Raw genomic sequence first — 24,895 nt, forward strand, 5'->3', positions numbered from 1 at the left:
ATTCCTGCACTACAGATTATAGGCATAGGTGTGGGGGAGTCCCTATAATTCAGAAAGCAGCATCCCATCCCTGAGGCCCAAATGACTGGGCAAACGGACAGGAGAGAGGGATGCCAGGAGACAAGATTAAACAGGCTGTCCCAGAGTTGCAAGGCGGGAGACGCATCTCTTGGTGTGTGAGAGTGGAAGGAGCTTGTAGTTTTAATCTGGGGAGAGGCTATGCCCCAGCTGCCAAATGTTTTGGAAACCCTGGAGAAGATCTTGAAGGGCTGCCATCCCAGCTAGGCACCTGATCGGATTCCTTCCTTAGTATTGCATTCCAGGCAGCAGCTTCTTCCAGCGCTACCAGCTGGGAACAATAGCACACAGCTGGGGCTGTTCCAAGGAAAAGGCTGGTCCCTTTTTCCCAGGGAGATTCCCACAGTCACCATGGGAAGGGAGCTGCACAGTGTTGTAAGGAAGCAAGGCTCTTAGTGGCAAGTTCCCATTGACTGCCTTGGACCAGGAGGGGTGGCATGAAAGCAGCAAGTTGGATTGTCCAGTGGACATCGACTCTGCTGAGGATCACAGGACTTTTTTCCTAAGTCCCATAGCACAGGAGGAAAACCTGCTGCTTCAGCCCAATCTTCCTCCTCCTCCTTCTACCAGTCTCCTCCAAGGGGCTTTTTCCTCAGCCGTGCCCTCTCCTTTTATCGCCAGCAAACCAGCTCTCTTCTTGCTTTCAAATAGGATGGAGTATCTTTCCCCTCTTCATGCCTTCCACCTATGGTGAGATGTCCAGATCAAAATCCCAGTCAGGAATTCCCCATTCACTCCTACCCACCATTGGATCATGCGCCCAACTCCTGCTGTCTATCCATACATACTCCATTTCCATGCACTCTGGCTTCCATCACGGTGTCCCGTTGCACCAGAAGTAGTTTAGTCATGCTGGCCACATGACCAGTCTGTGGACAAATGCTGGCTCCCTTGGCCTGAAAGCGAGATGAGCACCTCAACCCCATAGACACCTTTGAATTGACTTAACCATCCAGGGGTCCTTTACCTTATTTTTTACATGTCCTCCTTCACTGATCCATAGTTGCATCCATCAGTGGTGAAGACCAGTGGGGCTAAAATAGCAAAAGAAAAACAGTAAATTTTGGCAATTAATTCTCTCCCCCCATCCCACCCCAGACTATGAGTTGATGATTGTACCTGATACCTAGGAATGGAGAAGAAAGTTGCTTCAGTTCTCAATTTGATGTGAACCAATATAATTTCCTGAAACAATGTGCAAGCTTGAAACACAGCCATTCTTCAAAATTCACACTGAATTTTGGAACTAAGTTCTCCAAAAACAATGTGTGCAAATATGTATGTTAGGGGGAAACTTCCATTTAAATGCAATGAGGGAGAATTATATACCAAAATGCATATGGAAACTGTTTGCAAAAATGTGTATAACGTGCACTAAAATGCTGGTGAATTTTCAGAACTTTTAAAAATAGTCGTACCTCGGAAGTCGAATGCCTTGTGAGTCGAATGTTTTGGCTCCCGAATGCCGCAAACCCAGAAGTGATTGTTCTGGTTTGCAAACCTTCTTTGGAACCCGAATGTCCATTGTGGCTTCTGATTGGCTGCAGGAGCTTCCTGCAGACAATAGGAAGCCGCGCCTTGGTTTCCAAACGTTTTGGAAGTCGAAGGCTTCCGGAACGGATTCTGTTTGACTTCCGAGGTACGACCGTATATGCAAACTGCTATGGAAATTGAACTTAATATTAGAAACATGAATAACAGGGGCGGGGAGATGGAATTGTCTAGTTTGTCAACCCCATGGGCACCTAATAAACTTTCCCCTTTCCCCTCACAGCTGTTGTCAGCTCCAGTGCAGGCGGCGGTGGCGGTGGAGGAGGTGGCGGCCTTGGAGGAGGATTTGGCGGTCTTGGTCTCGGAGGTGGCGGCGGTGGATTTGGTGGTCTTGGTCTTGGAGGAGGAGGAGGCGGATTTGGTGGTCTTGGTTTTGGAGGAGGAGGCGGCGGCGGATTTGGTGGTCTTGGTCTTGGTCTTGGAGGAGGAGGAGGGGGATTTGGTGGTCTTAGCTTTGGAGGGGGAGGCGGCGGAGGCAGCAGCAGTGGGTTTAGCTCAGGAGGGGGCAATTTCAGCTCTGGGAGTGGAAAAGGCACTGGGGGAGGAAGCAGCTCTGGTGTGAAAATTATATCTAAAACTTCCACCAGTCAAAAGAGCATCAAGAGCTAAAGAAGAAAAGAATCCCCAACAACCTGAGCAAGACAAGAAAATGAACACATACAGTGGTACCTTGGTTTGCAACCATAATCCGTTCTGGAGGTCCAGTTGTAAACCAAAACAGGTTGTAACCCAAGGTGCGCTTTCGCCAATGGGGCCTCCCCCCCAAAAAAAATTGGGTTGTAATCCCAAAAAGGGGGGGTTTGATGGGTTTGACATGGTTGTAATCCAAAACGGTTGTAATCCAAAACGGTTGTAATCCAAGACGGTTGCAAACCAAGGTACCACTGTACTTCCCCCCTTTTCCTGCCAGAATTGGTGTAAGTCTCACCAATCACCACGAATGAATTGTTCTAAAAGCGCAGCTCTGAATCTGATCCACCACCACCCCAACTCACACAAACTCGCCCAGAAGTTCCATTTTGAGCTAAACTGTTATATAAGAAGAATAAAAATGCAGAATGTTGTTTAAAAGGTCAGATGCGTGTATTTGAAAAACTGTCTAATGTTAGGGAACTTGCACTGTAACAAACACTGTACATGTCTGGGTCCTCGTGAATGCAAATGAATGTATGTGCATGAAGTTTTCAGCTATGGCAATGTATCAAATTTGCAAAGGGATTCGTCTAAACCTATTCTGATGCCATGAAAATCAGAAACAGGAATAACACTTGGAAACAATAAAACAACTTATAAAATATCAATGTATTCTCTCTCTCTTTCAGGGTAGTGGGGAGGAAGTGCCAAAATGTAGGTTTTTTTATTTAAAAAAAAGCAGATTCAAATGTACAGTGAATCCATGCATAGGTCAAAAATGAATCCAACTTTAAATAATGTTTTCAACTTTTGCATTGACATCTTCCACAAGGACTAAGGAATGGTTCAGAGGGGTGGGAGTTTGCCAGGATCACCCAAGGAGTAATGCTCTCCCAAACTTGTACACTTCCAGGATTACAGTACAGGCTTGCCCATGCAGCTGAAGCAGATTTATGCTAAATAATACAAACAGCAATCAAACATATCCTCCTTCAATGAGCCTCGGGTGTGAATGACTCACGTTATTGGTGGTGTGCAGGGACAGGAATGCCTGGAAACAGAACGAATTGTGCAAACATCAGATTTTTCTGATTGCTGTGCGAAATGGAATTGGCCCTTGATTCAGGTTCCATCAAGTCTCTTGATAGTCTGGAAAAAAGAAAAGGAGGCGGGGAGGAACTGAATCGAAAACACCACCCTCATCTTGGAAAAATTTCCAGCAATGGGACAATGCTTGGTGCCCTTCAGCCATTCAGTCTGGATACGATCTCTGGGCTTGTACCTTACAGGTCTGACTGTGCAAACTCCTACTCTCATGCTGTGACTTTGCCAATTCTAGTCATGCTGTGCAGTCGTCAGCTCTGTATGTAGCGACAGTGAGAGCAAGGATTGTCTGCTTGAGAGAAACATGCTGATCCTGTGAGTTAAAAGCTGCTCTGCCTCTTTATCCAAGCAGAATTGCTTTCATTGGGCTCCATGGTGGTTCCCCATCCAGATGTTGACCAGGCAAAAACTTGCTTAGCATTCTTGTGGCCACATAAACCACAATGAAGCCCGGTTGAACAGAATAAAAAAGGAAGCATTAAGTTCAACTAACACAGGATCAAGCTGTCAGATTGCTCGGTTATTGGTAAACATCCATAGGTGGATTTTCCCCACTTTCAAATATTCTACTCTCTTAAAGGATGAGAAAGCCAAGGTCAAAAATTCCTCTTGAGCAAGGATGCACATGAAGTACTTTCTCATAGTTCATAGCTTGCACTCGGTGACCTCTACACTGCAATTTCCTAACCACTGATTCTGAAACCTTGCCGCTAAGGCGACTTTGGAGTAATTGGTTTAAGAATTGCATGTATAGATTTAAGAACCCAACCCCGCCATTTGCTCTGATGCTTAATTCTGAAAACATACTTAAAAATAAAATTAAGATTTTCTACTGGCCTCAAACCGTTACAAATATTTTGGAACCATCATATCTAAAAGGCAAGAAAATGGAATAACAAATACAATTGTATTTAATGCGTAATGTTGACCTGAAATTGGTGGTGGGAGATTTCAAACTGAACGTTTTTGTGCAGGTCGTTTTGTTGTTGTTGTTAATAAGAGCTGCCTTTCTTCTAAAAAATAAGAGACAGTGTTGGATGGTGGTTAGAGTGTTGGATTAGGACCTGGGAAACCAGGTTTCAAATCGCCACACAGCTGCGAAGCTCACTGCATGACTTTGGGCAACTCACTGTTTCTCTGCCTAACCTAGAAAGGAGTGTGGTGGGGAATCTAGGAGCGCCACATATGCCACCTTGAGCTCCTTGGAGGAAAAATAAGATAATGAAATGTTACAAAATACAGAAACCATAATGACATAAAGTAAGGCACTTTGGGAAAGCAGATGTTGGTGATCTCATTTTGCTTTTAATTCTTCCCCTCCCTCTCTGCTTGTTTCCCCACCCAAAGTCAGTAAAGAACTGATGCTTTAACAAGAGGAAAGACAGAATAGTAGGATCCATTTGTATCAGCATATCTTGGTTGCTGCCTCCAGTGATGGGGTGTTGTCTCGGTGGTAGTCTAATGCCAGGGAGGGGAGCTCTGTAGACAATCCAGCCTTACACAAATGGCTTCCACTGACTCTGCTCTTAAGTCCCCTTCCTGTCTTAAAATGCTGTATTCCTGAGCAAAAAGCAATGTTAGAATTCACTTGACCCTCTTGGTTTTCTGCTCTTCAGAAATCTTCCAGACCAGCGATAAGGAGCTGCTCAGCTTGCAAACATTTTTGAATTATAATGCAAAGATCTATAGCCACATGTGAAAGTTCCTCTGCCGTTATAGTCCGACGGTTGAGGCTTTAAGGCTGCAATCCTAAATATACTCACAAGGGTCTTACTTCTATGTGACCATGCATAGAATTGCACTGTTAAACAAGGGGCAATCAGAGATGGCTTCAGAGAAAGGATAGCCTCATTCAAGCATCTGTTTAGCCTTGGCGGCGTTTGGGTAGTTTATCTTTGTCTAAGGAGTAAAGCTCACTGGCAGGGCTTATGCATTGCCTGCAGGACATCTCCAGTTTAGTCCTTGGATCTCTAGGAAAGGATCTCATTTGACAGGGTTGGGGAAGACTCCAGAGAGAGGGTGCCAGTCAGAGAAGTCAGGATTGGGCTAAACAAACCACAGCTGTAATTCAATTGTCAGGCAGCTGCAATCTACTTCACAGAGTTCACGGTGCAGAAAAACTACATAGGAACATCAAAGCTCTGTTGTCAGTACAATGTTGTTGCAAATGACAAATCATTTATGCACATCAACACCTCCACCTCCAAAAAAAAGCCAGAAGAGGGAACAGGAGACCACCTTTGCAGGCAGACAGTTGCTTAAAGTTTGCTCCCATCTCACTGGAAACCATAAGACGACTCCTGATGGTGTCATGAAATTCACATGGCTACACTTTGTGGAGATCTGTATCTTACAGCATGGTCTTTATCTGCCCTTGTGTAAACAGGCTCTGTTGGAGAAGGAGGCGGGTGGCAATTGTGGTTAGTAATTTCCACAATTATTCTTATTTCCCTCTTCTTTTCTTTTTTCTTTTAACGAGACGCCTAACTAAAAATAAAAAGGGGGAAACGTCTATCGCTTCATTGCAAACAAGTGCCTCCTCCCAATTCCATACTACTGCCTCAAGTAGGTGTGTTTTAACGAGACAAGTTGCTGCAAGGCATATCAAGATGATGAGTAGATCAGGTTGCCTGAGATCCCGTGCCAGGTTATTTCCCAAGCAGATAAAAGGGGAGGTCTCTGGCTCCTCTATATCAGAGGGGTTCCGTCTTCTCCATCCTCTGCTCTTTCCCTGCAGCTCCGCTTCTAGTCAAAACCCTTTCCTCACATTTTCTCTCTGAAAGAAACCATCATGAGTTTCACATCCTTTCGATCATCCTCCGGAGGGGCAAGAAGAGGCTTCAGCTCTGGCTCCGCAATAGTTGGTGGCGGTGGTGGCGGTGGCGGTGGAAGATCGAGTTTCAGCTCCTATTCCGTTGCTCGGGTTGGAGGAGCAAGAGCTGGAGGAGGTGGCGGCGGCATTGGAGTCGGTGGATTCGGCAGCCGAAGTCTGTACAACATGGGTGGAAGCAAGCGCATCTCTTACGGTGCCGGCATGGGGGGCTTCCAACCCGGTTTCGTTAGTGCTGGATATGGCGCTGGTGGAGGAGCTGGGTTTGGTTATGGTCTTGGTGCTGGTGGTGGTGGTGGTGGCTTTGGTTTTGGCGGGCCTGGGATGGGAGGTGCCGGTGGCTTTATGTTAGGTTCTCCAGGGTTTGGTGGAAGAGGTGGCCCAGGGTTTCCAGTTTGCCCACCCGGTGGCATCCAAGAGGTGACCGTCAACCAACACCTCCTACAACCCCTCAACCTTGAGATTGACCCAGAGATCCAAAGAGTCCGCACACATGAGAGGGAACAGATCAAGACACTCAACAACAAGTTTGCCTCCTTTATTGACAAGGTAAGTACCAGAATTAATACCTTTGTGATCATTCTTAACCACCAAGGCACTAAGTTGCAGGTGACTTGTCACCAAATCAGGCCAACACCACAACGGCTCTTTAAGATGGTCTAGACCAGGGGAAGTCAATGTGTTAGCCTCTAGGCTTTGTTGGACTCCAAATCCCATCAGCCTCAGCCAGAATGGCCAATGGCCAGGGTTGATGGAAGTGGCAGTCTAACAGCAAAACGAAGGGCCACTGATTCCTTGGCTCAGATCTAAAACCTGCAAAAAGAGAAAGAAAGAAAAGTTTGCTGTTCCACGAGGCCGTGTTATAAGTAGGAGTATGTTTAAGAGTGATTAAGCATTCCAATTTCCAGAGACATTGTGTGCATGCAATTGTTGAGTAGATTCATTGTTAATGGCCGGGATGGCTACGTCATTTCCTGGCATACTGTCTGTGCGGAGGCTAGCTGAGTGAAAAAAACCCTCTCCAAGGAAAATAGAGAGGTCCCCAGTCATGGAGAAGCTGGGCATCTCTAGTCTCCAAAACCAGTAGAGGAAAAATGCAGCATGAGTGAAGTAATCTAACTCTGGAAGCCTTTGATTGCTTCTGAACCCTCTGTCACAGAGGCTCGCTTTTGGCATCCGTTTCACAGTCAGCTCCATGTATGGTTCTGTTAATACTTAGATCAAAGTGACAAATCTCTTTTGCAAGATGGCAGTGTGGTGTCATTGATGTTAGAGTGCAGCTGGTCATAGTTTCTCGGGTGTATAACAAGATCTAAATGTGATAAAGGAAATCTAACACCCTATTATTATTAATATTATTAATATTATTATTATTTAAAGGCATGCCAATAAATATGCATATAAAAAGTACACAATTTTTAAGATTACTTAAAATCTAACACCCTATTATTATTAATATTATTAATATTATTATTATTTAAAGGCATGCCAATAAATATGCATATAAAAAGTACACAATTTTTAAGATTACTCGGAGCATCAACTCCTCCCTAATGATTCTAGGTCTATATTCTTTGGAGTGACTCTTGATTGGTTGGTTGATATCAGTGTGCGCTTGCTGAGGATCTGGTAGTAGTAGCAAAGTGTCTAAGCAGAGGCTGCCAGTCATTCCTGCTAGTTTTCACCATTCTTACCTGGTTTTCTTGATCCCTTTTTCCTCTCCTTGATCTTTCTCCTTTTTATCCCTCATAATTCCTTCTGTTCTCTGTTGTACCATTCTGGCACATTAGGGAGCAATATAAGCAAAATATAGCTCCCTGGCCAAAGGAGCTTACCATCTAAACTTAAACACTGAGATGAAAGAGACAAATGGGGAGAGGAGAAGAAGGGACAGATGTGAGAAGATGCATTTAGGCTCTGTTCAGCTGGGGGACAAGGACTAAGGGGTTAAGGCAACATCTTCAATGAGCAAGTGTGGCTCTTCACTTATTATCTCCATCTGTCTCAATGGACAGCTCATCCCGTTCTGTCCAGCAGATTTGTGGATTGCCTATATACAGCACCACCAATGCCTTTTCCATTCCATCTTGCAGGTCCGTTTCCTGGAACAGCAAAATAAAGTCCTTGAAACCAAATGGGACCTCTTACAACAGCAGGGGACAACTGTTCGACAAAACAGAATTGAACCCATGTTTGAGACTTATATCAACAACCTCAGGAGGCAGCTTGATTCTATTTTGAATGAACGGGGAAGACTAGACTCAGAACTGAGGAACATGCAAGACATGGTGGAAGACTACAAGAACAAGTAAGAACCTGTCTGTTCCAATTCACATAAATAGGAATACTCCGTCTAACCTCCATACAGAGAGATAAGGGTGACATTTACTTCTAGGGGTTTGGCCCAGGCATATGCATATGTTAACCCTGAAGTTGTTCCCATTAAGTTCAATGGATCTAACTCCCAAGTAAGTGTGGATAGGGCTGCAGCCTTAGATATGGTAAGAATCTGAATGCTCGTATAAGCTAGCACCTTCTATTGGTCCCAAAATATCTAACGATCAAAATACACTGGTGAAAATCCCTATGCACGTCCACTGTGTCCTTTGATCTGGAGTAACCTGTTTTGTGGCAAACAAAATCACTCCTTTTCTTTCTGGGAGTCTTGGAGAACTAAACTTTACCTTCCTTGAACTGATCCAAATAGAAGTTCCAGGGCGCGCTTAACTGTACATCATGAACATGTTTATTCAGGTTGACTGAGTATTATGTGGCTCTGTAAGTTATTTTCGCATGCTTCCTTTTGTTTAACGAAACAACTGTTCTTGAATCTGTATAAGCTTTTGTTGGCTAAGGCTTGGCAGAATTCATGGGTGAAGCTAAGGCTGCATTCCCAACTCCCATTTACCTAGCCATAAGTCCACTGAATTCAGTAGGAATTACTTCTGAGTAAACATGGCTAGGACTGCTGCCTAATACTCTGTTGGCAGTGCCTCTCCATCAAATTGCTCAAAATGACTGACGAGGCAAAAAGGAGATAGATGAAATGGTGGTAAGAATAATTTCTCTATCTATACCAAAAAAAAAATCCCCTTTTTGAAATCCTTTTGCTGGAAGGCAAACTAAATTACCAAAGATCTGTCAGCAGAGCTTTCTAAGAATGAACCTGCGAGATGCAAATCCTTCCTGCCTTTCTCTTGTTGAAGTCAGCTCCACCCTGCCCAGCAAAAGGGTTCACTTGGCCCTAAGTCATGAAGTTTCATAAAAGGGACGCCTCTAACACATAACCACAGTTCCTCTTGCCACACCTAGTTAAGCAATCAGAGATTCCATTAAACTGTACAGTGAATTAGCATTACATCACTGATGCCATGGCACAGAGGTCGTTTCTTACAGCAGGGGCATCTACTGCCTTTCAGAGCCATTTTACAAATTTAATGGGAGCTAGTCGGTATATATGCTCAGCTGGGGTCACCAGCCAATCCCTGGCTCTCAGTGATATGAGACACATGTTTCCAGACATGTGGCTGTTTTATTCACATATTGCAATTTTTAAAAGCATTTCTAAAGGGGAAAATTAGATGTATGCCAAAAACATGTAAGGTGCACGAAACAGCCTTTCAGTATTGCTTAAGGAGGGAATATGTGCCTCCTCAGAAAAGCATCTGTAGAACAAATCGCTTTGTATCTCCTAAGTAGTCTAGCCACGCCGAAACTCGGGAGGGTTGAGACATTCTTGCATTTGCATGGGAAACCTACTTAATTCACACTTCTAGAACTAACATGCAAACTGAAACACAGCCGTCTGTGAAATTTTCACTTCTCTGAATTTCACAATGCAGTTTTCTACCAAACTATGCATGTATTAGGGAGAAATGTGCATAATGACAGAGGTATTCATGAAAATAGCATACAAAGATGCATTATATTCTAGAAAGTTGCTTGCAAAAAGGTGTACATTAAAACTGAATACAAAAATGTGTTTGTTAAAATGTGCTTTAAAGTGCATACAAATTTTCATGACGATTCTTTTTAATGCAAATTGCTGTGGAAGATTGGAAAAATGAGGAACCTTTAGAACAGAATTTGACTAATTCACCCACCCCTCTGTGTAACTGGGTGGGGCAAGTAGCAAGATGGCTTACCTATGTTGCAAAAACCTCTATTTCATGCTAGTCTAACAATAATGGCTTCTCCCGTATAATATTGTGGGTTGAAATTGCTCAGAGAGTTGAGTACTGTCATTCTTGTCTACTCCTGCACATTGAACTACAGTTCCCAGGTTTCCCTGTGGGAGGATTGCTAAACCAACTTAAATCTATAGCGCATGCTTTCCCTTAAAATGCATGCAGAATTTTCTGTTTTCATATTTGGCTTGACATTTAAATGCTGTTGCTAATCCATCCAGCAAGAAGGGTCAATGTGTATCTAGCAGTTAAAGGAGGAGGGTGGATCCTGACAGCCTGAATGTAACACATCCATTGCAGACACACAATTCTTCCACTAGCTCTCTGCAGTCGTGTAGATAAGAGCACAATAAGAAAAGCATGAGAGAGGCCATCGGGAGACAATTGCAGCTGGCCATTAAAAGCATGATCCTGGTAATCTATCAACATGCTCTGGAAGTCCTCCAATGAGAAGCCCATGGACTGTGCAGATGGTTCTTCTGCAAGGGTTAATAACCTGGTTGTGTTGAGCTTCAAGGAGATAATTTGGCAGCCAATCACTTTGAACTAAATGCCTTGGCAAAGTGTGAACTCTGAATAGAATGGGTTGCTTTTGACCTCCTCATGCGTTCTTTCTGCTAGCTATGCTAGGTTCTCATCCTGAAAAGTACTGGTGCTACCTTTGCTCTCTGTTGCCCCAACAGATATGAAGATGAAATCAACAAGCGTACCGGTGCAGAGAATGAATTTGTGGTGCTGAAGAAGGTACATTTTATTTTATCATTACAATATCTTAAGTAACATGGTGCAAGGACAGGAAACCTATGGTTCTCCAAATGTTGTAGGCAACATCCTTGGCCATTGGCTGGAACTGGAGGGAGTTGGATTCCAACAACATCTGGAGGGCCACAAGTTCACCATCCCTGGTCCTGAATAATGACCAGCTGCTCTGTGCTAAGTCAAAGCATTGGTTCTCTTCTAGCACACAACTGCCAGGCTTGGTTGACAGACCTTTGATATAGCATAGTACCAAAGAGTCTTCAGCTGCAGAGGTTGATAGTGACAGATCTTGGACAGTTTCTACATTTAATAATGCTATTCTGCTGTGGCCTTTAACAACTGCTCAATGCCCATGTTGTCCTGCCAAACTTCAGTTTTTTAAAAAATGGAAGGGCGACATTCGATGTCTGCCATATTGGATTCTTCATGAGATTAAACAAAACCTGCCTGATTTGCTGCATTGTTCAAAAGATGGTCCTAAATAGCTCTAATTCTCCCCACCCCTCAAAATATACTGACGTTTCTCATGTTTTTTGCAGGATGTTGATGGTGCCTATATGAACAAGATTGAGCTCGGTAGCAAAGCAGATTCTCTGAATGATGAAATCCTGTTCCTGAAAAACCTGTTTGAAATGGTAAGCGTCCTCCCTTAGGCACCTGAAAATTTCACTTTAGAATTGAAATGAACATCCTAGCCAGCCCAAGCCATTGCAGCATCTTGTCCAATACTTGCTACTCCAACTGGCATTATCTCTGCCAGGTGCCTTTCCAAGCCCTGCCAGTTGGAGATACCAAGAACTGAACTGGGGACCTTCTGCATGCAAGGCATGTGCTATCCTCCCTCCAGAAAACATAGAAGCACTGAGCCCAGTAGGTGCTGGGAACTTAAAGCAGAATCCTGGCTTCTCTAATTTGCATGCATCCTCAAGTAGGCAGGAACTATATTGGAAAGCTGGAATTACAGAAAAGTTCTCTGGAAAGATACACATTTTCAAACTGTGTGTGTGTGTGTGTGTGTGTGTGTGTGTGTGTGTAGAGGCATGTTTTATTGTAGTTCAGACAAATGAAAGTATATATATATAAGATCACAGGGCTAGGAAGCTGTTCCACTAGGTGCAGCAGAACATTTTAGAGGGAAAATGAATTCCGATTAGGACCTTCATCTTGAAAATACATTTCCCTTTCAACAACAGCAACAAAACCACTCTAAGTTAACATTACCTCTTTACACAACATAAAGAGGGCCATCTAAAAAGCAAAATGCTAATGGAAAAGCAAAGGGAGGGTATGAGAGGAACTCCTGAGACATGCAAATCGCATGGGTTTGTTGAAGCATGTATAAATGCATCACTCATTTAGATACTCCACTGTGGAAAATTTCATGTTGCATTTTCCACTGGGAACGTTACATTTCTCAAGGAGGTTTTGGGGATTATTATTTTTTTTGTCCCCACCTACCTTTGCTGATGCATTTGAATAGATTTTAAAGCGAGCAGAGACTTACTGGCATCAATTATCACATCTTGTGCAATGTATGAATACTTTCCTCCAGCTATTACTGGAAGAAGACAGGGAGCTGTATTTGAATAACGCTTCTCCCTTGGGGAAAGTGTCTAGTCTGGGCTTGACGGTTGCAAGCCTTGGAAAATCCACCTCCGCTTTTGGCTCAGGATCCAAGTCATATTAATCACTTTGATTAGGAAACATTTATTATTTTTTTTGTAACTGAAGCTTATTCAATGCAATTTGAGTTTAGCTCCCAGCAGTTGGGAAGAAAGATGAGAATGATAATGGCGGTTATAATAAACTAATAAGTGAAGCCACACATTAGAATTCAGCAGTGGTGATACAAAACCACAAGTTTTTTCTACCCCCATTTAACCTCCACTATCAGAAGTTGCCTGCCTCTGGAGAGCATTATTTTTATTCTTCTTTATTAAATTTCCATACTGCCCTACATCTCAGGATCACAGTTTACAATATAAAAACACAAAAATACACAGCACAGTAACAAACAAAAGCAATGCCCCTGTCCCCATTATTATTATTTATTACTAGTTTCTGGGAATTATGGGTGGTAAGTGTGATGTTGTACTCAGGGGCTTTTTGCAAGCTTCCTACACACATCTGGTTGGCCACTGTGAAAACAGGATGCTGGCCTAAGTGGGCCTTTAAATTGGGCCTGATCCAGCAGGGCTCTTCTTTTGTTCTTAGCCTTTAGAAAGAGCAAACAAAAATAGGACTCTGGCTTATCTTGCCTATTCTGTGTGTGTCAATGTATAGCTGATCTGAGGATCAGACTACAATTTTCAAAACATATATGTAAGGTTTATGTCTCAAAAGGGGAAGATTTGTTAACTGCGCAGTTATTTCATTCATGCTGCAGTTCCAAATCTCAAAATTCAAGCAAAGTGGGGGCAGTGATGCAGTTTGGTAATTTTAGACTTTCTGGACTGAATGGTGTTATTGGGAGTGAGTCTTCTAGACAGTAATGTGTAAGATAGTCTTGCTGTGTTTGGGATCCTCCTGCACATTCTGATGAGTGGGACCCCAGATATCTGTCCCTTCGCTGACTATGCCATTGGGAAAAATAATCCCCCAGAGTTTCCAGTTTTTCATGTGCACTTTGGTCATCGTCAAATCAACAGCTTCCTTTTTGGAGGCCAGCTTTTTCATAAACCAAAGAATCCTGAGTGTTTTCATAATACTGTGTTAGTAGTACTGGCACATTCTCCTGTTCAGTTTGCACCCATGTCTGAAAGAACATGAAAATGTTTTGGTGCAGTTTGAATCACAGACAATTTGTTATGTTTAAGCAGTGGTGGTACCGGCTGGGGATGACAATCAAAAAGCAGTTAGTTCATTAGGCTTTGATGAGCATCACAATGTGACAGGGGTTGAAGATGCATATATATATATATATATATATATATATATATATATATATATATCTGCACTGGCTATTCACATAAAAAAATGGGTTCCACGTGGGGATCTCCTTGCTCAGTCAGTACGATTACCTAGATAACAACCATGTTAAGTAAGCAACTCCCTAAATACATTTATATTGCCTTCTTTCAATGCATTCCAGAATGCAACAAAATCCATCATAGGGAACATTGGAGGGTGAAAAGTAGAAGCCATTCAAATCAGAATATAAATGAACATCTTTGCAAAAAAATAAATAAATTCAGGCTTGGAGGATTTACAGAAGGTTTTTATTTTCTACATTCGAAACTGCCATGTTCCATTGCTTCATACAATCAGACACATTTTTATTTTTATTATCTTTGCAGGAACTAGCTAATATGCAGCAGCAGGTATCAGACACCTCTGTTGTGCTGTCAATGGACAACAACAGAAGCCTGGACCTGAACAGCATCATTGCTGAAGTCAAGGCGCAGTACGAAGACATTGCCAACAGGAGCAGAACCGAGGCTGAAAGCTGGTATCAAAGCAAGGTGAGTAGCAGCACAAGGCCTAGGAGTTACCTCTAAGCTAAGAAAGTTTTTAGGGACGCGGGTGGCGCTGTGGGTTAAAGCCTCAGCGCCTAGGGCTTGCCGATCGAAAGGTCGGCGGTTCGAATCCCCGCGGCGGGGTGCGCTCCCGCTGCTCGGTCCCAGCGCCTGCCAACCTAGCAGTTCGAAAGCACCCCCGGGGGCAAGTAGATAAATAGGTACCGCTTACCAGCGGGAAGGTAAACGGCGTTCCGTGTGCGGCTCTGGCTCGCCAGAGCAGCGTTGTCACGCTGGCCACGTGACCCGGAAGTGTCTCCGGACAGCGCTGGCCCCCGGCCAATAGATGTGAGATGGGCGCACAAACCCCAGAGTCTGTCAAGACTGGCCCGTTCGGGCAGGGGTACCTTTACCTTTACCTTTTAAGAAAGTTTTTGATAAGGGATCATTCCAAAATGGCATCATCCACCTGCAACCTAAAGCAGTAGAGGGATAGTCAATGTTGCTGTTGCTGGACTCTCACCAGCCTCAGTGGCATGGTCAATGATCAGGGATGGTGGGAGCTGGAGACCACAACATCTAGAGGACACCACACTGGTGACCCCTGGTCTGCTATCTCAGCCAGATTTTACCTCCTAACTCATTGACGTGTGTAGACCAGGCAGGCTGTAAATACTCAGAGATAATCTTGGGTTCAACTTAAAGTCAAATTTGAAGCAAATATGAAGAGTCTTCCTCAGGAGATACATCAGTCAGACTCTAAGGAACTTCAAAAGATTTGCAACATGTGTAGTGTATAAGGATTGTATTCACAACACTTAAAAGAAGTGTGAAAAGCTAAGAGAGTGAAACGGCTGAGATTGGGGTGGAAATGTGCCCCCTTTGCTGTCCTGCTTCTCAACAAGCCAAGCTAGAAATAAATAGCTGGAATTATAAACTGCGGCAACACAGATACGGAAAGCATCATCATCAATCTTTATTACGGTCCAGAGACCCAACAAAACATTACAAGTTAATACAGAGTTCATACAGTCTACCTCCAGGTTAATCAAGCACTTTGTTTGGAATATAGGGCTCGTTTGTTCTTGCAACCACCGATAAAAACTTTGCCACTGCCAACGTTCTAGCTTTTGTCCGGTCTTCCAGTAGGAACTGACATAGTGAGCCTCTGACTTTCCCGGGGAAGGCACCTGCAAGGGTAGTATCGGTTCAGCCCTGGCCTGCTCATACTTCACACAATGTAACAAAATATGATCTATGGAATCGATGTCTTGAGCACACGAGCAAAGTCTGTCCTGGTAGGGAACTCTTCTCAACCTACCATCTAGCACTGTGTGTATCTGAAGAAGTGTGCATGCACACGAAAGCTCATACCAAGAACTAACTTAGTTGGTCTTTAAGGTGCTACTGGAAGGGATTTTTTTATTTTGCAGAGGGGAAGACATTCAGTCTGGCTTTGGTGAAAAGCCTTCGATAGTTAGGTACTGTTAGGTTTTTGATGTAAGATGTTAACTCAAAGACATACCCATATTGAACTCCTGCTGCCAGCAGACTACAGACTGCGTGTGACCGAGATCGCAAGTCACTGTGTGCATTGTCCCATAATCTTTGCTTTAAAACCTTTTGGGCACCTTCATAGCCCAGGTAATACAGTTGGGGGGGGGAGACCAATAGAGGTGGCTTTTTTAGCCATGGTTTTCTGCTATTTGCTGACAAATTCCTCATTGGTCAAATGTTGATACGGAAGGCAAATAGGAACTTGAATTGATCTTGACTGTCTAGGCAGAGCAAAGTAAAAGGTGTGGCAATGAGATTCCATTCCTAAAGTATTAATGGAAAGAGGACCTGAATGAAGAGTGGCTTAGCAAATAAAACTTAGCAAATCCTCAAAGCAAATCTTGGCAGCTTTCTTCCTCTGTGGTTGAGTTAGCCCTACTATTAAGTAGGCAGCTGCCTCAGGCAGCAGATTCTTAGTGTCATTGAAGTGGAGCAAGTAACTTCTTTTATTATAACTTTTTAAAAAAACTGGAAGAGGAGAAGAACCATTTAGATTTTCCACTTCAGGATCCAAAATATCTCTGGCCAGCCCTGCTCCTGGATGGCAAGCAGATCTCCTGTTTGTAGAAAGCAGGCTGAGGTTCACCCACTAGCCCTATCATAGATGCAGCTTCACCCAGAAATAATGCTTGACAGATACATCTGGCCTGGTGATCCTGCAGGCCTCCAGCAATAGCTGAGCCCTCACTTCTCAGATTTGCTTTTCAAAACCATGTCATTCGATGCAAGACAGAGATGTATGGAACACCCTGAGATTGCTAGCTAATTCCCTGTCTCAGTTGTGGCTGCCTCAAATTGTTAGCAAAAGACATAGGGAAAGGGAACGGGAAAGGGAAAGGGAAAGGGAAAGGGACCCTTGACCGTTAGGTCCAGTCATGGATGACTCTGGGGTTGCAGCGCTCATCTTGCTTTACTGGCCAAGGGAGCCAGCGTTTGTCTGCAGACAGCTTCTGGGTCATGTGGCCAGCATGACTAAGCCACTTCTGGTGAACCAGAGCAGCACACAGAAATGCCATTTACCTTCCTGCTGGAGCGGTACCTATTTATGCACTTGCACTGTGTGCTTTCAAACTGCTAGGTGGGCAGGAGCTGGGACCGAGCAACGGGAGCTCACCCTGTCGCAGGGATTCGAACTGCTGACCTTCTGATCGACAAGCCTTAGGCTCTGTGGTTTAAACCATAGCGCCACCCACATCCCAGCAAAAGACATATGCAATGACAATTGATCACACTGAAACCTTACAACACTTATTTATCTATCATCTGAAAGTCCGTGTCCCAGCCTCCCTCAATCTGGTGCTCCTTTGGGGCTACATTGAGTTCTCACTCCCACCTGATTTCCCAGCTCTGTTGTGGGGGTGACAACCATATATAATGGATCAGATTTTAATCCTTCCTCCTTTTCCTCTGAATATTAGTATGAAGAGCTACAGGTCTCTGCCGGACGCCACGGTGATGACCTTCGCAACACCAAGACAGAAATTTCTGAGCTTAACCGGGTGATCCAGAGGCTGCGAAGTGAAATTGATGCCATAAAGAAACAGGTACAATCTTTTTATGTTTGGCATGCAGGGCAGACCAGTGGCAGCTTCTGTTTCATAGAATAGTAATTGTGTAGCTGCTAACTCACTTTGGGCAAACCAAGTCTCCCTCAACAAGGTCATACCAGGGCAAGCACAAGACAGGGCACTAGCCAAGGTGAGCCCAGCGTGGGAGTGCAGGGACTCTCCCAGGCCACCTCTTCCAGAATGCCTAGCTCTGAGAAAGAAGCTCCTTTCCTTCCTCAGAGTGCAGTTGAGAGGGGAAGGATGGGGAGGTATGCTTCCGCTGCACTAGCAGTGGCAAAACAAGAAAGGCAAGCAAAGTGGGTACAGAAGCAGCAGGAGATGCATGGAAATAGGATCTGGGAGTACTAATTTGCCCGGCTCTTTCTCCTCCTCCTCTGAAACTGGCTTTAGAAATGGTGTTGGTTGCTATTGTTGATGCTGTTTGTAACAAAGGTTTAATCATCACTATCAGTCTGTTTCACGGTGCTGATAAATATCACGGATAATAATACAGCTCTCATTGCACAAGTGCTACAGGGTGTCTATGCAAGAGAGTTGAACAAACCATAAATTAGTTGTTTCACAGTATCTCCCAGGCATTGCAAAGGCGAGGAGGGATCTCCTCCTCCACATTTCCCTAGGTACCACACAGGTAGACAGTGTACTGAAAGAGCCCACACCCTACAAAGTTCACAACAGGAGTGTGTTGGTATCTTTCCCTTATTGGCAAGCCAAGCAAAGCAAACCTAATTATTATTTATATTGATCATTTGCCTTTTAAACCACTCTTAGGGAATGGGCACCGCAAAGCAAAAAACAAAAACAAAAAACCCCATATGTAAATATATATAAATATATATAAATGCGCAGAAGACATGGGGTATAGACACTGGAAAATGCTTACAATCTGAGCATTGCTTTTGGAATTACTGCAGGTATGCACATGGAGGCATACCTGTGGGGAGCAGGGAATTAATACAGTGTACAGTGGAGGCCCTGCTGAAGCATAATATTTTTTACATGCAAAAAGTTGCACTCAGCCTCACTGCTTGGGGACAGAGCTGCCCTCATCAAATGTAGGTTATTTCCAGCACTGCAGAAAATGGACGAAATGAACAACCCACACACATGCTCAGGGGGTGCACGATAATGCACCCCTAGCATGTATCTACAATGAGTCAATCTAGTTATTATGGTTTTATATCTACACCTTCTTACCAGTATCTTGGTAGGAGATGAATTGTGCATGCAGCATCCATAACTCTTGGGTCACCTCTGCCGATAGCACAAGCTGTACACAGCATCTTGTTGCATGTGAGCATGGCCATTTCAGGGCTTGCATCAGAATTCATTCTCCATTGGGCTTTCCTGGGATTACTCATGGATCATTAAGGGATGGAAGGAGCATTTCCCCTAAAACGTCCATTGTAACAGTTTTCATGCAGACGTCCCGTCCCCCCACAGCAACCATGCCGAAAGTGCTCTCCAGGAGCTGCCGTCAAACTTTATTTGGAAAGCACTCCATGGATTCCATTAACGCCATTGGCAGATTTGGTGAAAGAAAACATCCAGATCTTTGAGAGCACTGCTTTAATCCTTAGACAATGTTGGCTATTGGCTGGAATCAGTGGCGTAGCGTGGGGGGGGGCCGGCCGCACCGGGCGCAACATCTGGGGGGGGCGTGCTCACACTCGGAGCTCTCTGCCCCTACCTGGCTCACTCACTCTCTCTCAGTTAAGGGGCGCAAATTACTTGCCTTGCCCCGGGTGCTGACAACCCACGCTACGCCACTGGCTGGAATATCTGGAGCCGCTGTTTCTGCTTTGTCCTGATTGATGCAGGAGAAACAAAAACTTTAGACGCTAACTGGGTGAAACATTTTTTTTTTTCTGGTGTAGGGAAGGGGGAAGATTGGACCATAGTGATAGCGCTCCCCCCACAAAAAAAAAATGTCCTGAAGTCACAATTATTATTTATTGGTGATGGTCCCAAAAACTGTCCAGATATTGCAGTTACTTCTTATTAGTATCATTAATAAATAAATCTCCTTGTGTGCAGTGTGCCAATCTACAAGCTGCCATTGCTGAGGCTGAGGACCGTGGAGAGCTTGCCCTCAAGGATGCCAGGCATAAGCTGAATGAGTTGGAGGAAGCCTTGCAAAGAACGAAGCAGGACCTGGCTAGGCAGCTGAAGGAGTACCAGGAGCTGATGAACGTCAAACTGGCCCTGGACATTGAAATCGCCACCTACAGGAAGCTGATAGAAGGAGAGGAAATCAGGTAGGCTGGCAGCAGCAACCGTACTCTAGCAAAAATGCCCTTGATGGTTTACTAAACCAATCGGTCATCTCCCCTTTGAATAGATTCCGTCAAAATTCGTTTTAAATTCCCCCCAAAGAGAACATTCCAAACTCACCTCAAATCCAGGCAAAAATCACGCCTTGAAGCTAAAAGACGGTATTGATGGATGTGCCTGAGGTGCCAGTAAGGTTCCTGGCAATCCAACCACAATATCATGTCCTTGTGCAGTTGTGTTTAGGCACTTAGATGCCAAGGTATGGGGCTACCCTCAGCATTTGTTGAAATGGGACCATCTGGTCCTATCATTATATATGCACTAACCACTGTTTGGTTTAACTGTAGCTCTTTGGGAAGGTCTTTTGAGAATGTTGGTGGGTGACTTTCTCTTACTGTGAATTTTGTGCGGATTACATTCCTGTTGCCTATTTTATTGTTACACACACACATACAAAACTGATAATTGCTTGCTTTAAATTACCTGTCTTTAGCTGCTTAGAATAGAGGAAAAGCAAATAAATGCATAATCAATCAATCAATCAATCAATCAATTAAACATACAGAATCATGCACATATGCATTCCTAAAGCAATTAGCAATATTATGACCAAAAAAGGAGAATGAGCTGACTTTTCTTTGCAGGTTTTTTTTTTAAAAAAAATAATGCTGTGTGAATATGCAACTTTTACTTGGCTAAGGAACAGATGACAACTCAAGAGTTCTACCTTCACAATAGCTCCTTGATTAGATTAAAATGTGGGACCTAGTTTACTACAAGTTGAGGCATCCACTGAATTAATTTTACCAATTATGTCCTCCTTTCATCTTCCTAGGTTGGCAGAAGGCCCTGGAAATGTGAGCTACTGTAAGTACCATCTCTGTTTCTGGATTTGCTTTTCGTTTACTACTTACTTCGTCAAACCTTTATTAGGCATTACAAATATAGGCCATCATAAAACATCCATATATAAAATTTTAAAATATATACAAATAAACATCCATGTAAAAAAAAGGTAAAGGACCCCTGACAGTTAAGTCCAGTCGCGGACGACTCTGGAGTTGCGGCGCTCATCTGGCTTTACTGGCCGAGGGAGCCGACATTTGTCTGCAGACAGTTTTTCCAGGTCATGTGGCCAGCATGACTAAGCCGCTTCTGGCGAAACCAGAGCAGCACACGGAAACGCTGTTTACCTTCCCGCCGGAGTGGTACCTATTTATCTACTTGCACTTTTAAAATATGTAATAACGAGGATTTTCATTGGAGTTTCTTCCTGCAAAATAGTGCCATTCACCACTCTATGAGATATTATTGATAAAAACTCAGCCACCCTTGCAGTTTCTTCCGAGTTAATATCAGACAGATAGAATCTGATATTTTCCTTGTGCCGTGATGTTAGACACCCAAAATAGCACATATTTGCGTAGCTGGTTGTACAATGGACAGTAGAAAAAACTGTGTTCTATTTTGTCTGGCACGTTCAAAGATCATCTGCAATGTCTGTCGTTTCTGGGGATGTTTAAATATCTGCCCTTGACAAAAGCTGAGGGGAAAACAGTTCAGTTGGGCTAACATAAAGGCCCTGCATTGGACTGGAATTCTTAATTTTGAAATATAAGTGACCCTGTTATCTGTTGCATTTAAACCATAGAACTTGGGGGAGCAAATTTTATTTACAGCTCACTTGATGTTTTGTTTTTCAATGTCCCTTAATCTGATTTGAATATTGTGATAAATACATTGCTCACTTGAATTACACAAGAGTTCCAAGTCAATACCAATAGATCTGATTTTGCTGTGTAAGAGTTGGAACCATCTGGATTTCTAAGAGTTCTTAAATAAGTCAGAAAGCAGACTCAAAGGTTGGCAACAGCAATGCAGCCAGTATTTTATAGTGCTAGCCCACAACCAATATTCCATCATGTATATCCTTAGTCCTACGCCCATCTTCTCATACTTGGTTGAATTTGGGAGCCCCAGGATGATGATGATGATGATAATTAATTTATTATTTATACCCCACCTATCTGGCTGGGTTTCCCCAGCCACTCTTGGCGGCTTCCAACAAAATATTAAAAATACATTAAAACTTCAGTCATTAAAAACTTCCCTAAACAGGATGCGTCTCAAGAAACTTGAGTGTATCTTATCTAAATCACTATTATATGCTTGTATCCATATTGGGATCCCAAATGGTAGCTGGGACGACACTTTAGCTTGAAAAATTTGAATAGCAGCTAGTATAAATTGGTTACCTTTCTGAAAATGAAAGTGAGCTGCTGGTTTTTGTTTGCTTAAGGCAGTGTTTCTCAAAGTGGGGTCCCCAGTTGTTGTTGGACCACAACTCCCATCATCCCTGGCCACTAGGGATGATGGGGACCCAAGTTTCTGAAACATTGGTTCAAAGAGATTCTGTTGAAATCATGGCTCTTTCCAAGAGACACAAGGAACTTAACTTTCCGTTGTTAATATTTTCCAGCTGTGGTCAGCAGCACCACCACCTCTGGCTACGCTGGCGGAAGTGGCCTTGCGTTAGGAGGAGGACACGGTGGCGGCATGGGAGGAGGTTTCGGACTCGGAGGAGGCGGTGGCGGCTATGCGGTTGGAGGTGGAAGTGGATTCGGCGGCGGTAGCGGCTTCGGCGGCGGTAGTGGTTTCGGCGTCGGCAGTGGCTACGGCGGCGGAGTCAGTATGGGAGGTGGTAGCAGTTACAGTTCTGGCGGGGGCCGTGTCTCCTCAAGTGGAGGAGGAGGAAGCTCCAGTGTGAAAATTGTATCAAAAACCACTTCGAGCAAGAAAAGTGTCTATTAGAAAGGGTTAACGCCACTACCACCACCACCACTTCTGAAATGGCAATGAGCGTTGCCACCTGCAAATCGAAGCTCTTCAGCCCACTGTGTAAATAGCTCAGCAAAGCTCTTCCCCTCTGATACTGTCACCTTTTCCATTTGAGTTTGCCTGCCATATGGATCCAGACCTTTGCACCCTGATCCAGCACTGCTGACTCGGATCGCAGGTTTTTGCACCGGGATCAGCTGCAGCCAGTGCGCAGTGAGCTCCTGTGCTGACAAATCAAGAGAGCCATCCATAGAGCTCTTTAAACAAAGGTCTCAAAATTCTCTGCTAAGCAACAGGGTCTCACTGTTCAGTGATTGCATGATTTCTCCTAGGTGTGTGGTAAAAAGGGGATCCCATTTTAGAAAAGTTCATGTAGTAGATGGTTAACCTTAAATACACCTTTAGGTCCTTTGGACGGCAATCGGATTTAAGCTTGCACTTATAGTTAAGTTCTTGGTTGAATTAACAGCTTTCAGTGCTATGCTTAACAGACGGCTAACATCAAAGCTTATGGGAACTTCCAGGTAGACAGGCAGCACGAATCAGCCTGCACACACACTTTCTGAAATCTCTCTCCTGTTCAAGCATGCTCTTTGTAATTTCAAATGGAGACAGTGTAAAGCTGTAGACCCGTAAAGTCATCAGATCTTGCCAAAAGGAAATAGTTTTGAGACACCAGTGATAAGATCTTGCTCTCACCCTTCTGTTGTAACATGCACGGAGCTTATTTTCTAACAGCAAAATCATATTTGATTGCCTTCTTTGAAGTGAAAGCAAAATTGGAAAAGGTGATTGCTTATTCTGCTGCTGCTGTTTTATGAACTGTAACACTGAATTCTAATGCTTGATTCTAACGGCTATGGACCCATGCAAGGCTGTGTGACAAATAAAGAGCAACTGTCATTTTTAAGCCTGCTGTTCTCCTTGTCTTCTTTTCCTCCATCCCCACAGGTTTTATGTGCATTGCCAATCGGCTAAAACTGTTTCCACAATTCACACTGGTCTTTCCCTGGAATTCAGACATCCTTTTTCAGTCTTTCTGAGTCATGTCACTAGTCCCCAGGCTGGATGAGGACTGGAGCATATGAAGTTGCCTTGTTCTTAATTAGACCATTGGAGCATCCAGCGTAGTATTGCGTGTGTAGGTCCCCAAGCCACCCCTCAAAATAATTCACACATCACACATAATTTTAGTTTTAGGTTTTTGGGCACTATTTTGGCCACAACTTTATTAAAATAGAAAATCTGTGAGTGGTTGTTTAGACATTGGCTATGACTATCTGTCCCCCCGCCTGGGACAGAACTGACATTCTGAGCTCCAATCGGAAGCCAGTTGAAGGGAAAGTCAATGCTGGGGATCAGTTGAGCTAAGCGTCAGTCCCTCACCGCTCACCCAACCAGCTCCCCAAGGCTTGCCGGCCCTGGTCCCATTTCAGGGATTGGACAAAATCGTGGCAAGCCCCAGGATTCCTTTAACGGAATTCCCTTCAGCACCATTGGAGGGGCAGGCACAGCGTATCCTGACCCCTCCACCACCAGCTTTTTATAACCAATGCCTAACCGCAACCTTACAAGTTGTGACGAATTGCTAAGTAGTAGGCAAAAACCAAATGGCACCAGCCAATCAGCCAAATGGCAAAATTCCTACTAGGCCCCTGCACCAAGGCAGACGACCCCATGACAGGCAAAGCAAGGTCAACCGGAACACAGGGCGGGCCAGCGGGAGATCCGATGCACTCAGCAAAAGAGAAACCAAAAGCCAGAGTGCCCCAATATTTAAAGACTATGGTCCCACCCACCAATTTGCTACATGCAATTTGGCCCAGCAACCCGGTCAGCCAATCGATGCACCAGGCAAATAGGCATTAACCTGCCTGGCAACACAGGGCTGGCCCGGCGGCCCACACCGCAACCCGTGCTCTCATTTAATGGAGAACGCGCTTTGTCGGCTCTGGCTAGCAGCAGCTCTCTGGAGTCTTGAGAAGCAGGTGGCTTCTAGTTGGAAATGCCAGTGAGTGAACCTAAGGCCTTCTGCATGAAAAACATGTGCTTTGTCCTCCC

At 44.1% G+C, this 24,895-nt stretch overlaps 2 protein-coding genes and 1 long non-coding RNA gene across 4 annotated transcripts in view; 2 read left to right on the top strand and 1 right to left on the bottom strand.

The window, feature by feature from the left end:
- Positions 1-1,859, bottom strand: part of LOC309523023 — a 12,750-nt gene extending 10,891 nt beyond the window's left edge. The window contains exons 1-2 of one of the 2 annotated variants that reach the window (XR_014215201.1): positions 1,205-1,859; positions 1,046-1,112 (exon numbers count right to left, since the gene is read on the bottom strand). This is a non-coding gene — a long non-coding RNA (uncharacterized lncRNA). Of the gene's footprint in view, positions 1-1,045 lie in introns of both variants that reach the window. The other variant, XR_014215202.1, reaches the window with a different exon arrangement.
- The window catches only part of LOC309522421 (keratin, type II cytoskeletal 75-like), a 22,053-nt gene extending 15,836 nt beyond the window's left edge, over positions 1-6,217 (top strand). Inside the window, exon 9 of the mRNA XM_082205660.1 lies at positions 1,853-6,217. Coding sequence (XP_082061786.1) covers positions 1,853-2,238 — 386 coding nt within the window. The 3' untranslated portion in view covers positions 2,239-6,217. The remainder of the gene's footprint in view (positions 1-1,852) is intronic.
- Positions 6,148-23,744, top strand: LOC309522451 (keratin, type II cytoskeletal cochleal-like). Its single transcript, XM_082205732.1, has 9 exons — positions 6,148-6,745; positions 8,290-8,504; positions 11,067-11,127; positions 11,682-11,777; positions 14,439-14,603; positions 17,573-17,698; positions 19,760-19,980; positions 20,832-20,863; positions 22,476-23,744. The coding sequence occupies exons 1-9, from the start codon at positions 6,158-6,160 to the stop codon at positions 22,805-22,807; spliced, it is 1,836 nt and encodes a 611-aa protein (XP_082061858.1). The 5' UTR covers positions 6,148-6,157; the 3' UTR covers positions 22,808-23,744.
- The last annotated feature ends 1,151 nt before the right edge of the window (positions 23,745-24,895 follow it).

The sequence above is a fragment of the Podarcis vaucheri genome (genome assembly GCF_965113315.1).
Source record: "Podarcis vaucheri genome assembly, chromosome: 2".
Classification (NCBI taxonomy): domain Eukaryota; kingdom Metazoa; phylum Chordata; class Lepidosauria; order Squamata; family Lacertidae; genus Podarcis; species Podarcis vaucheri.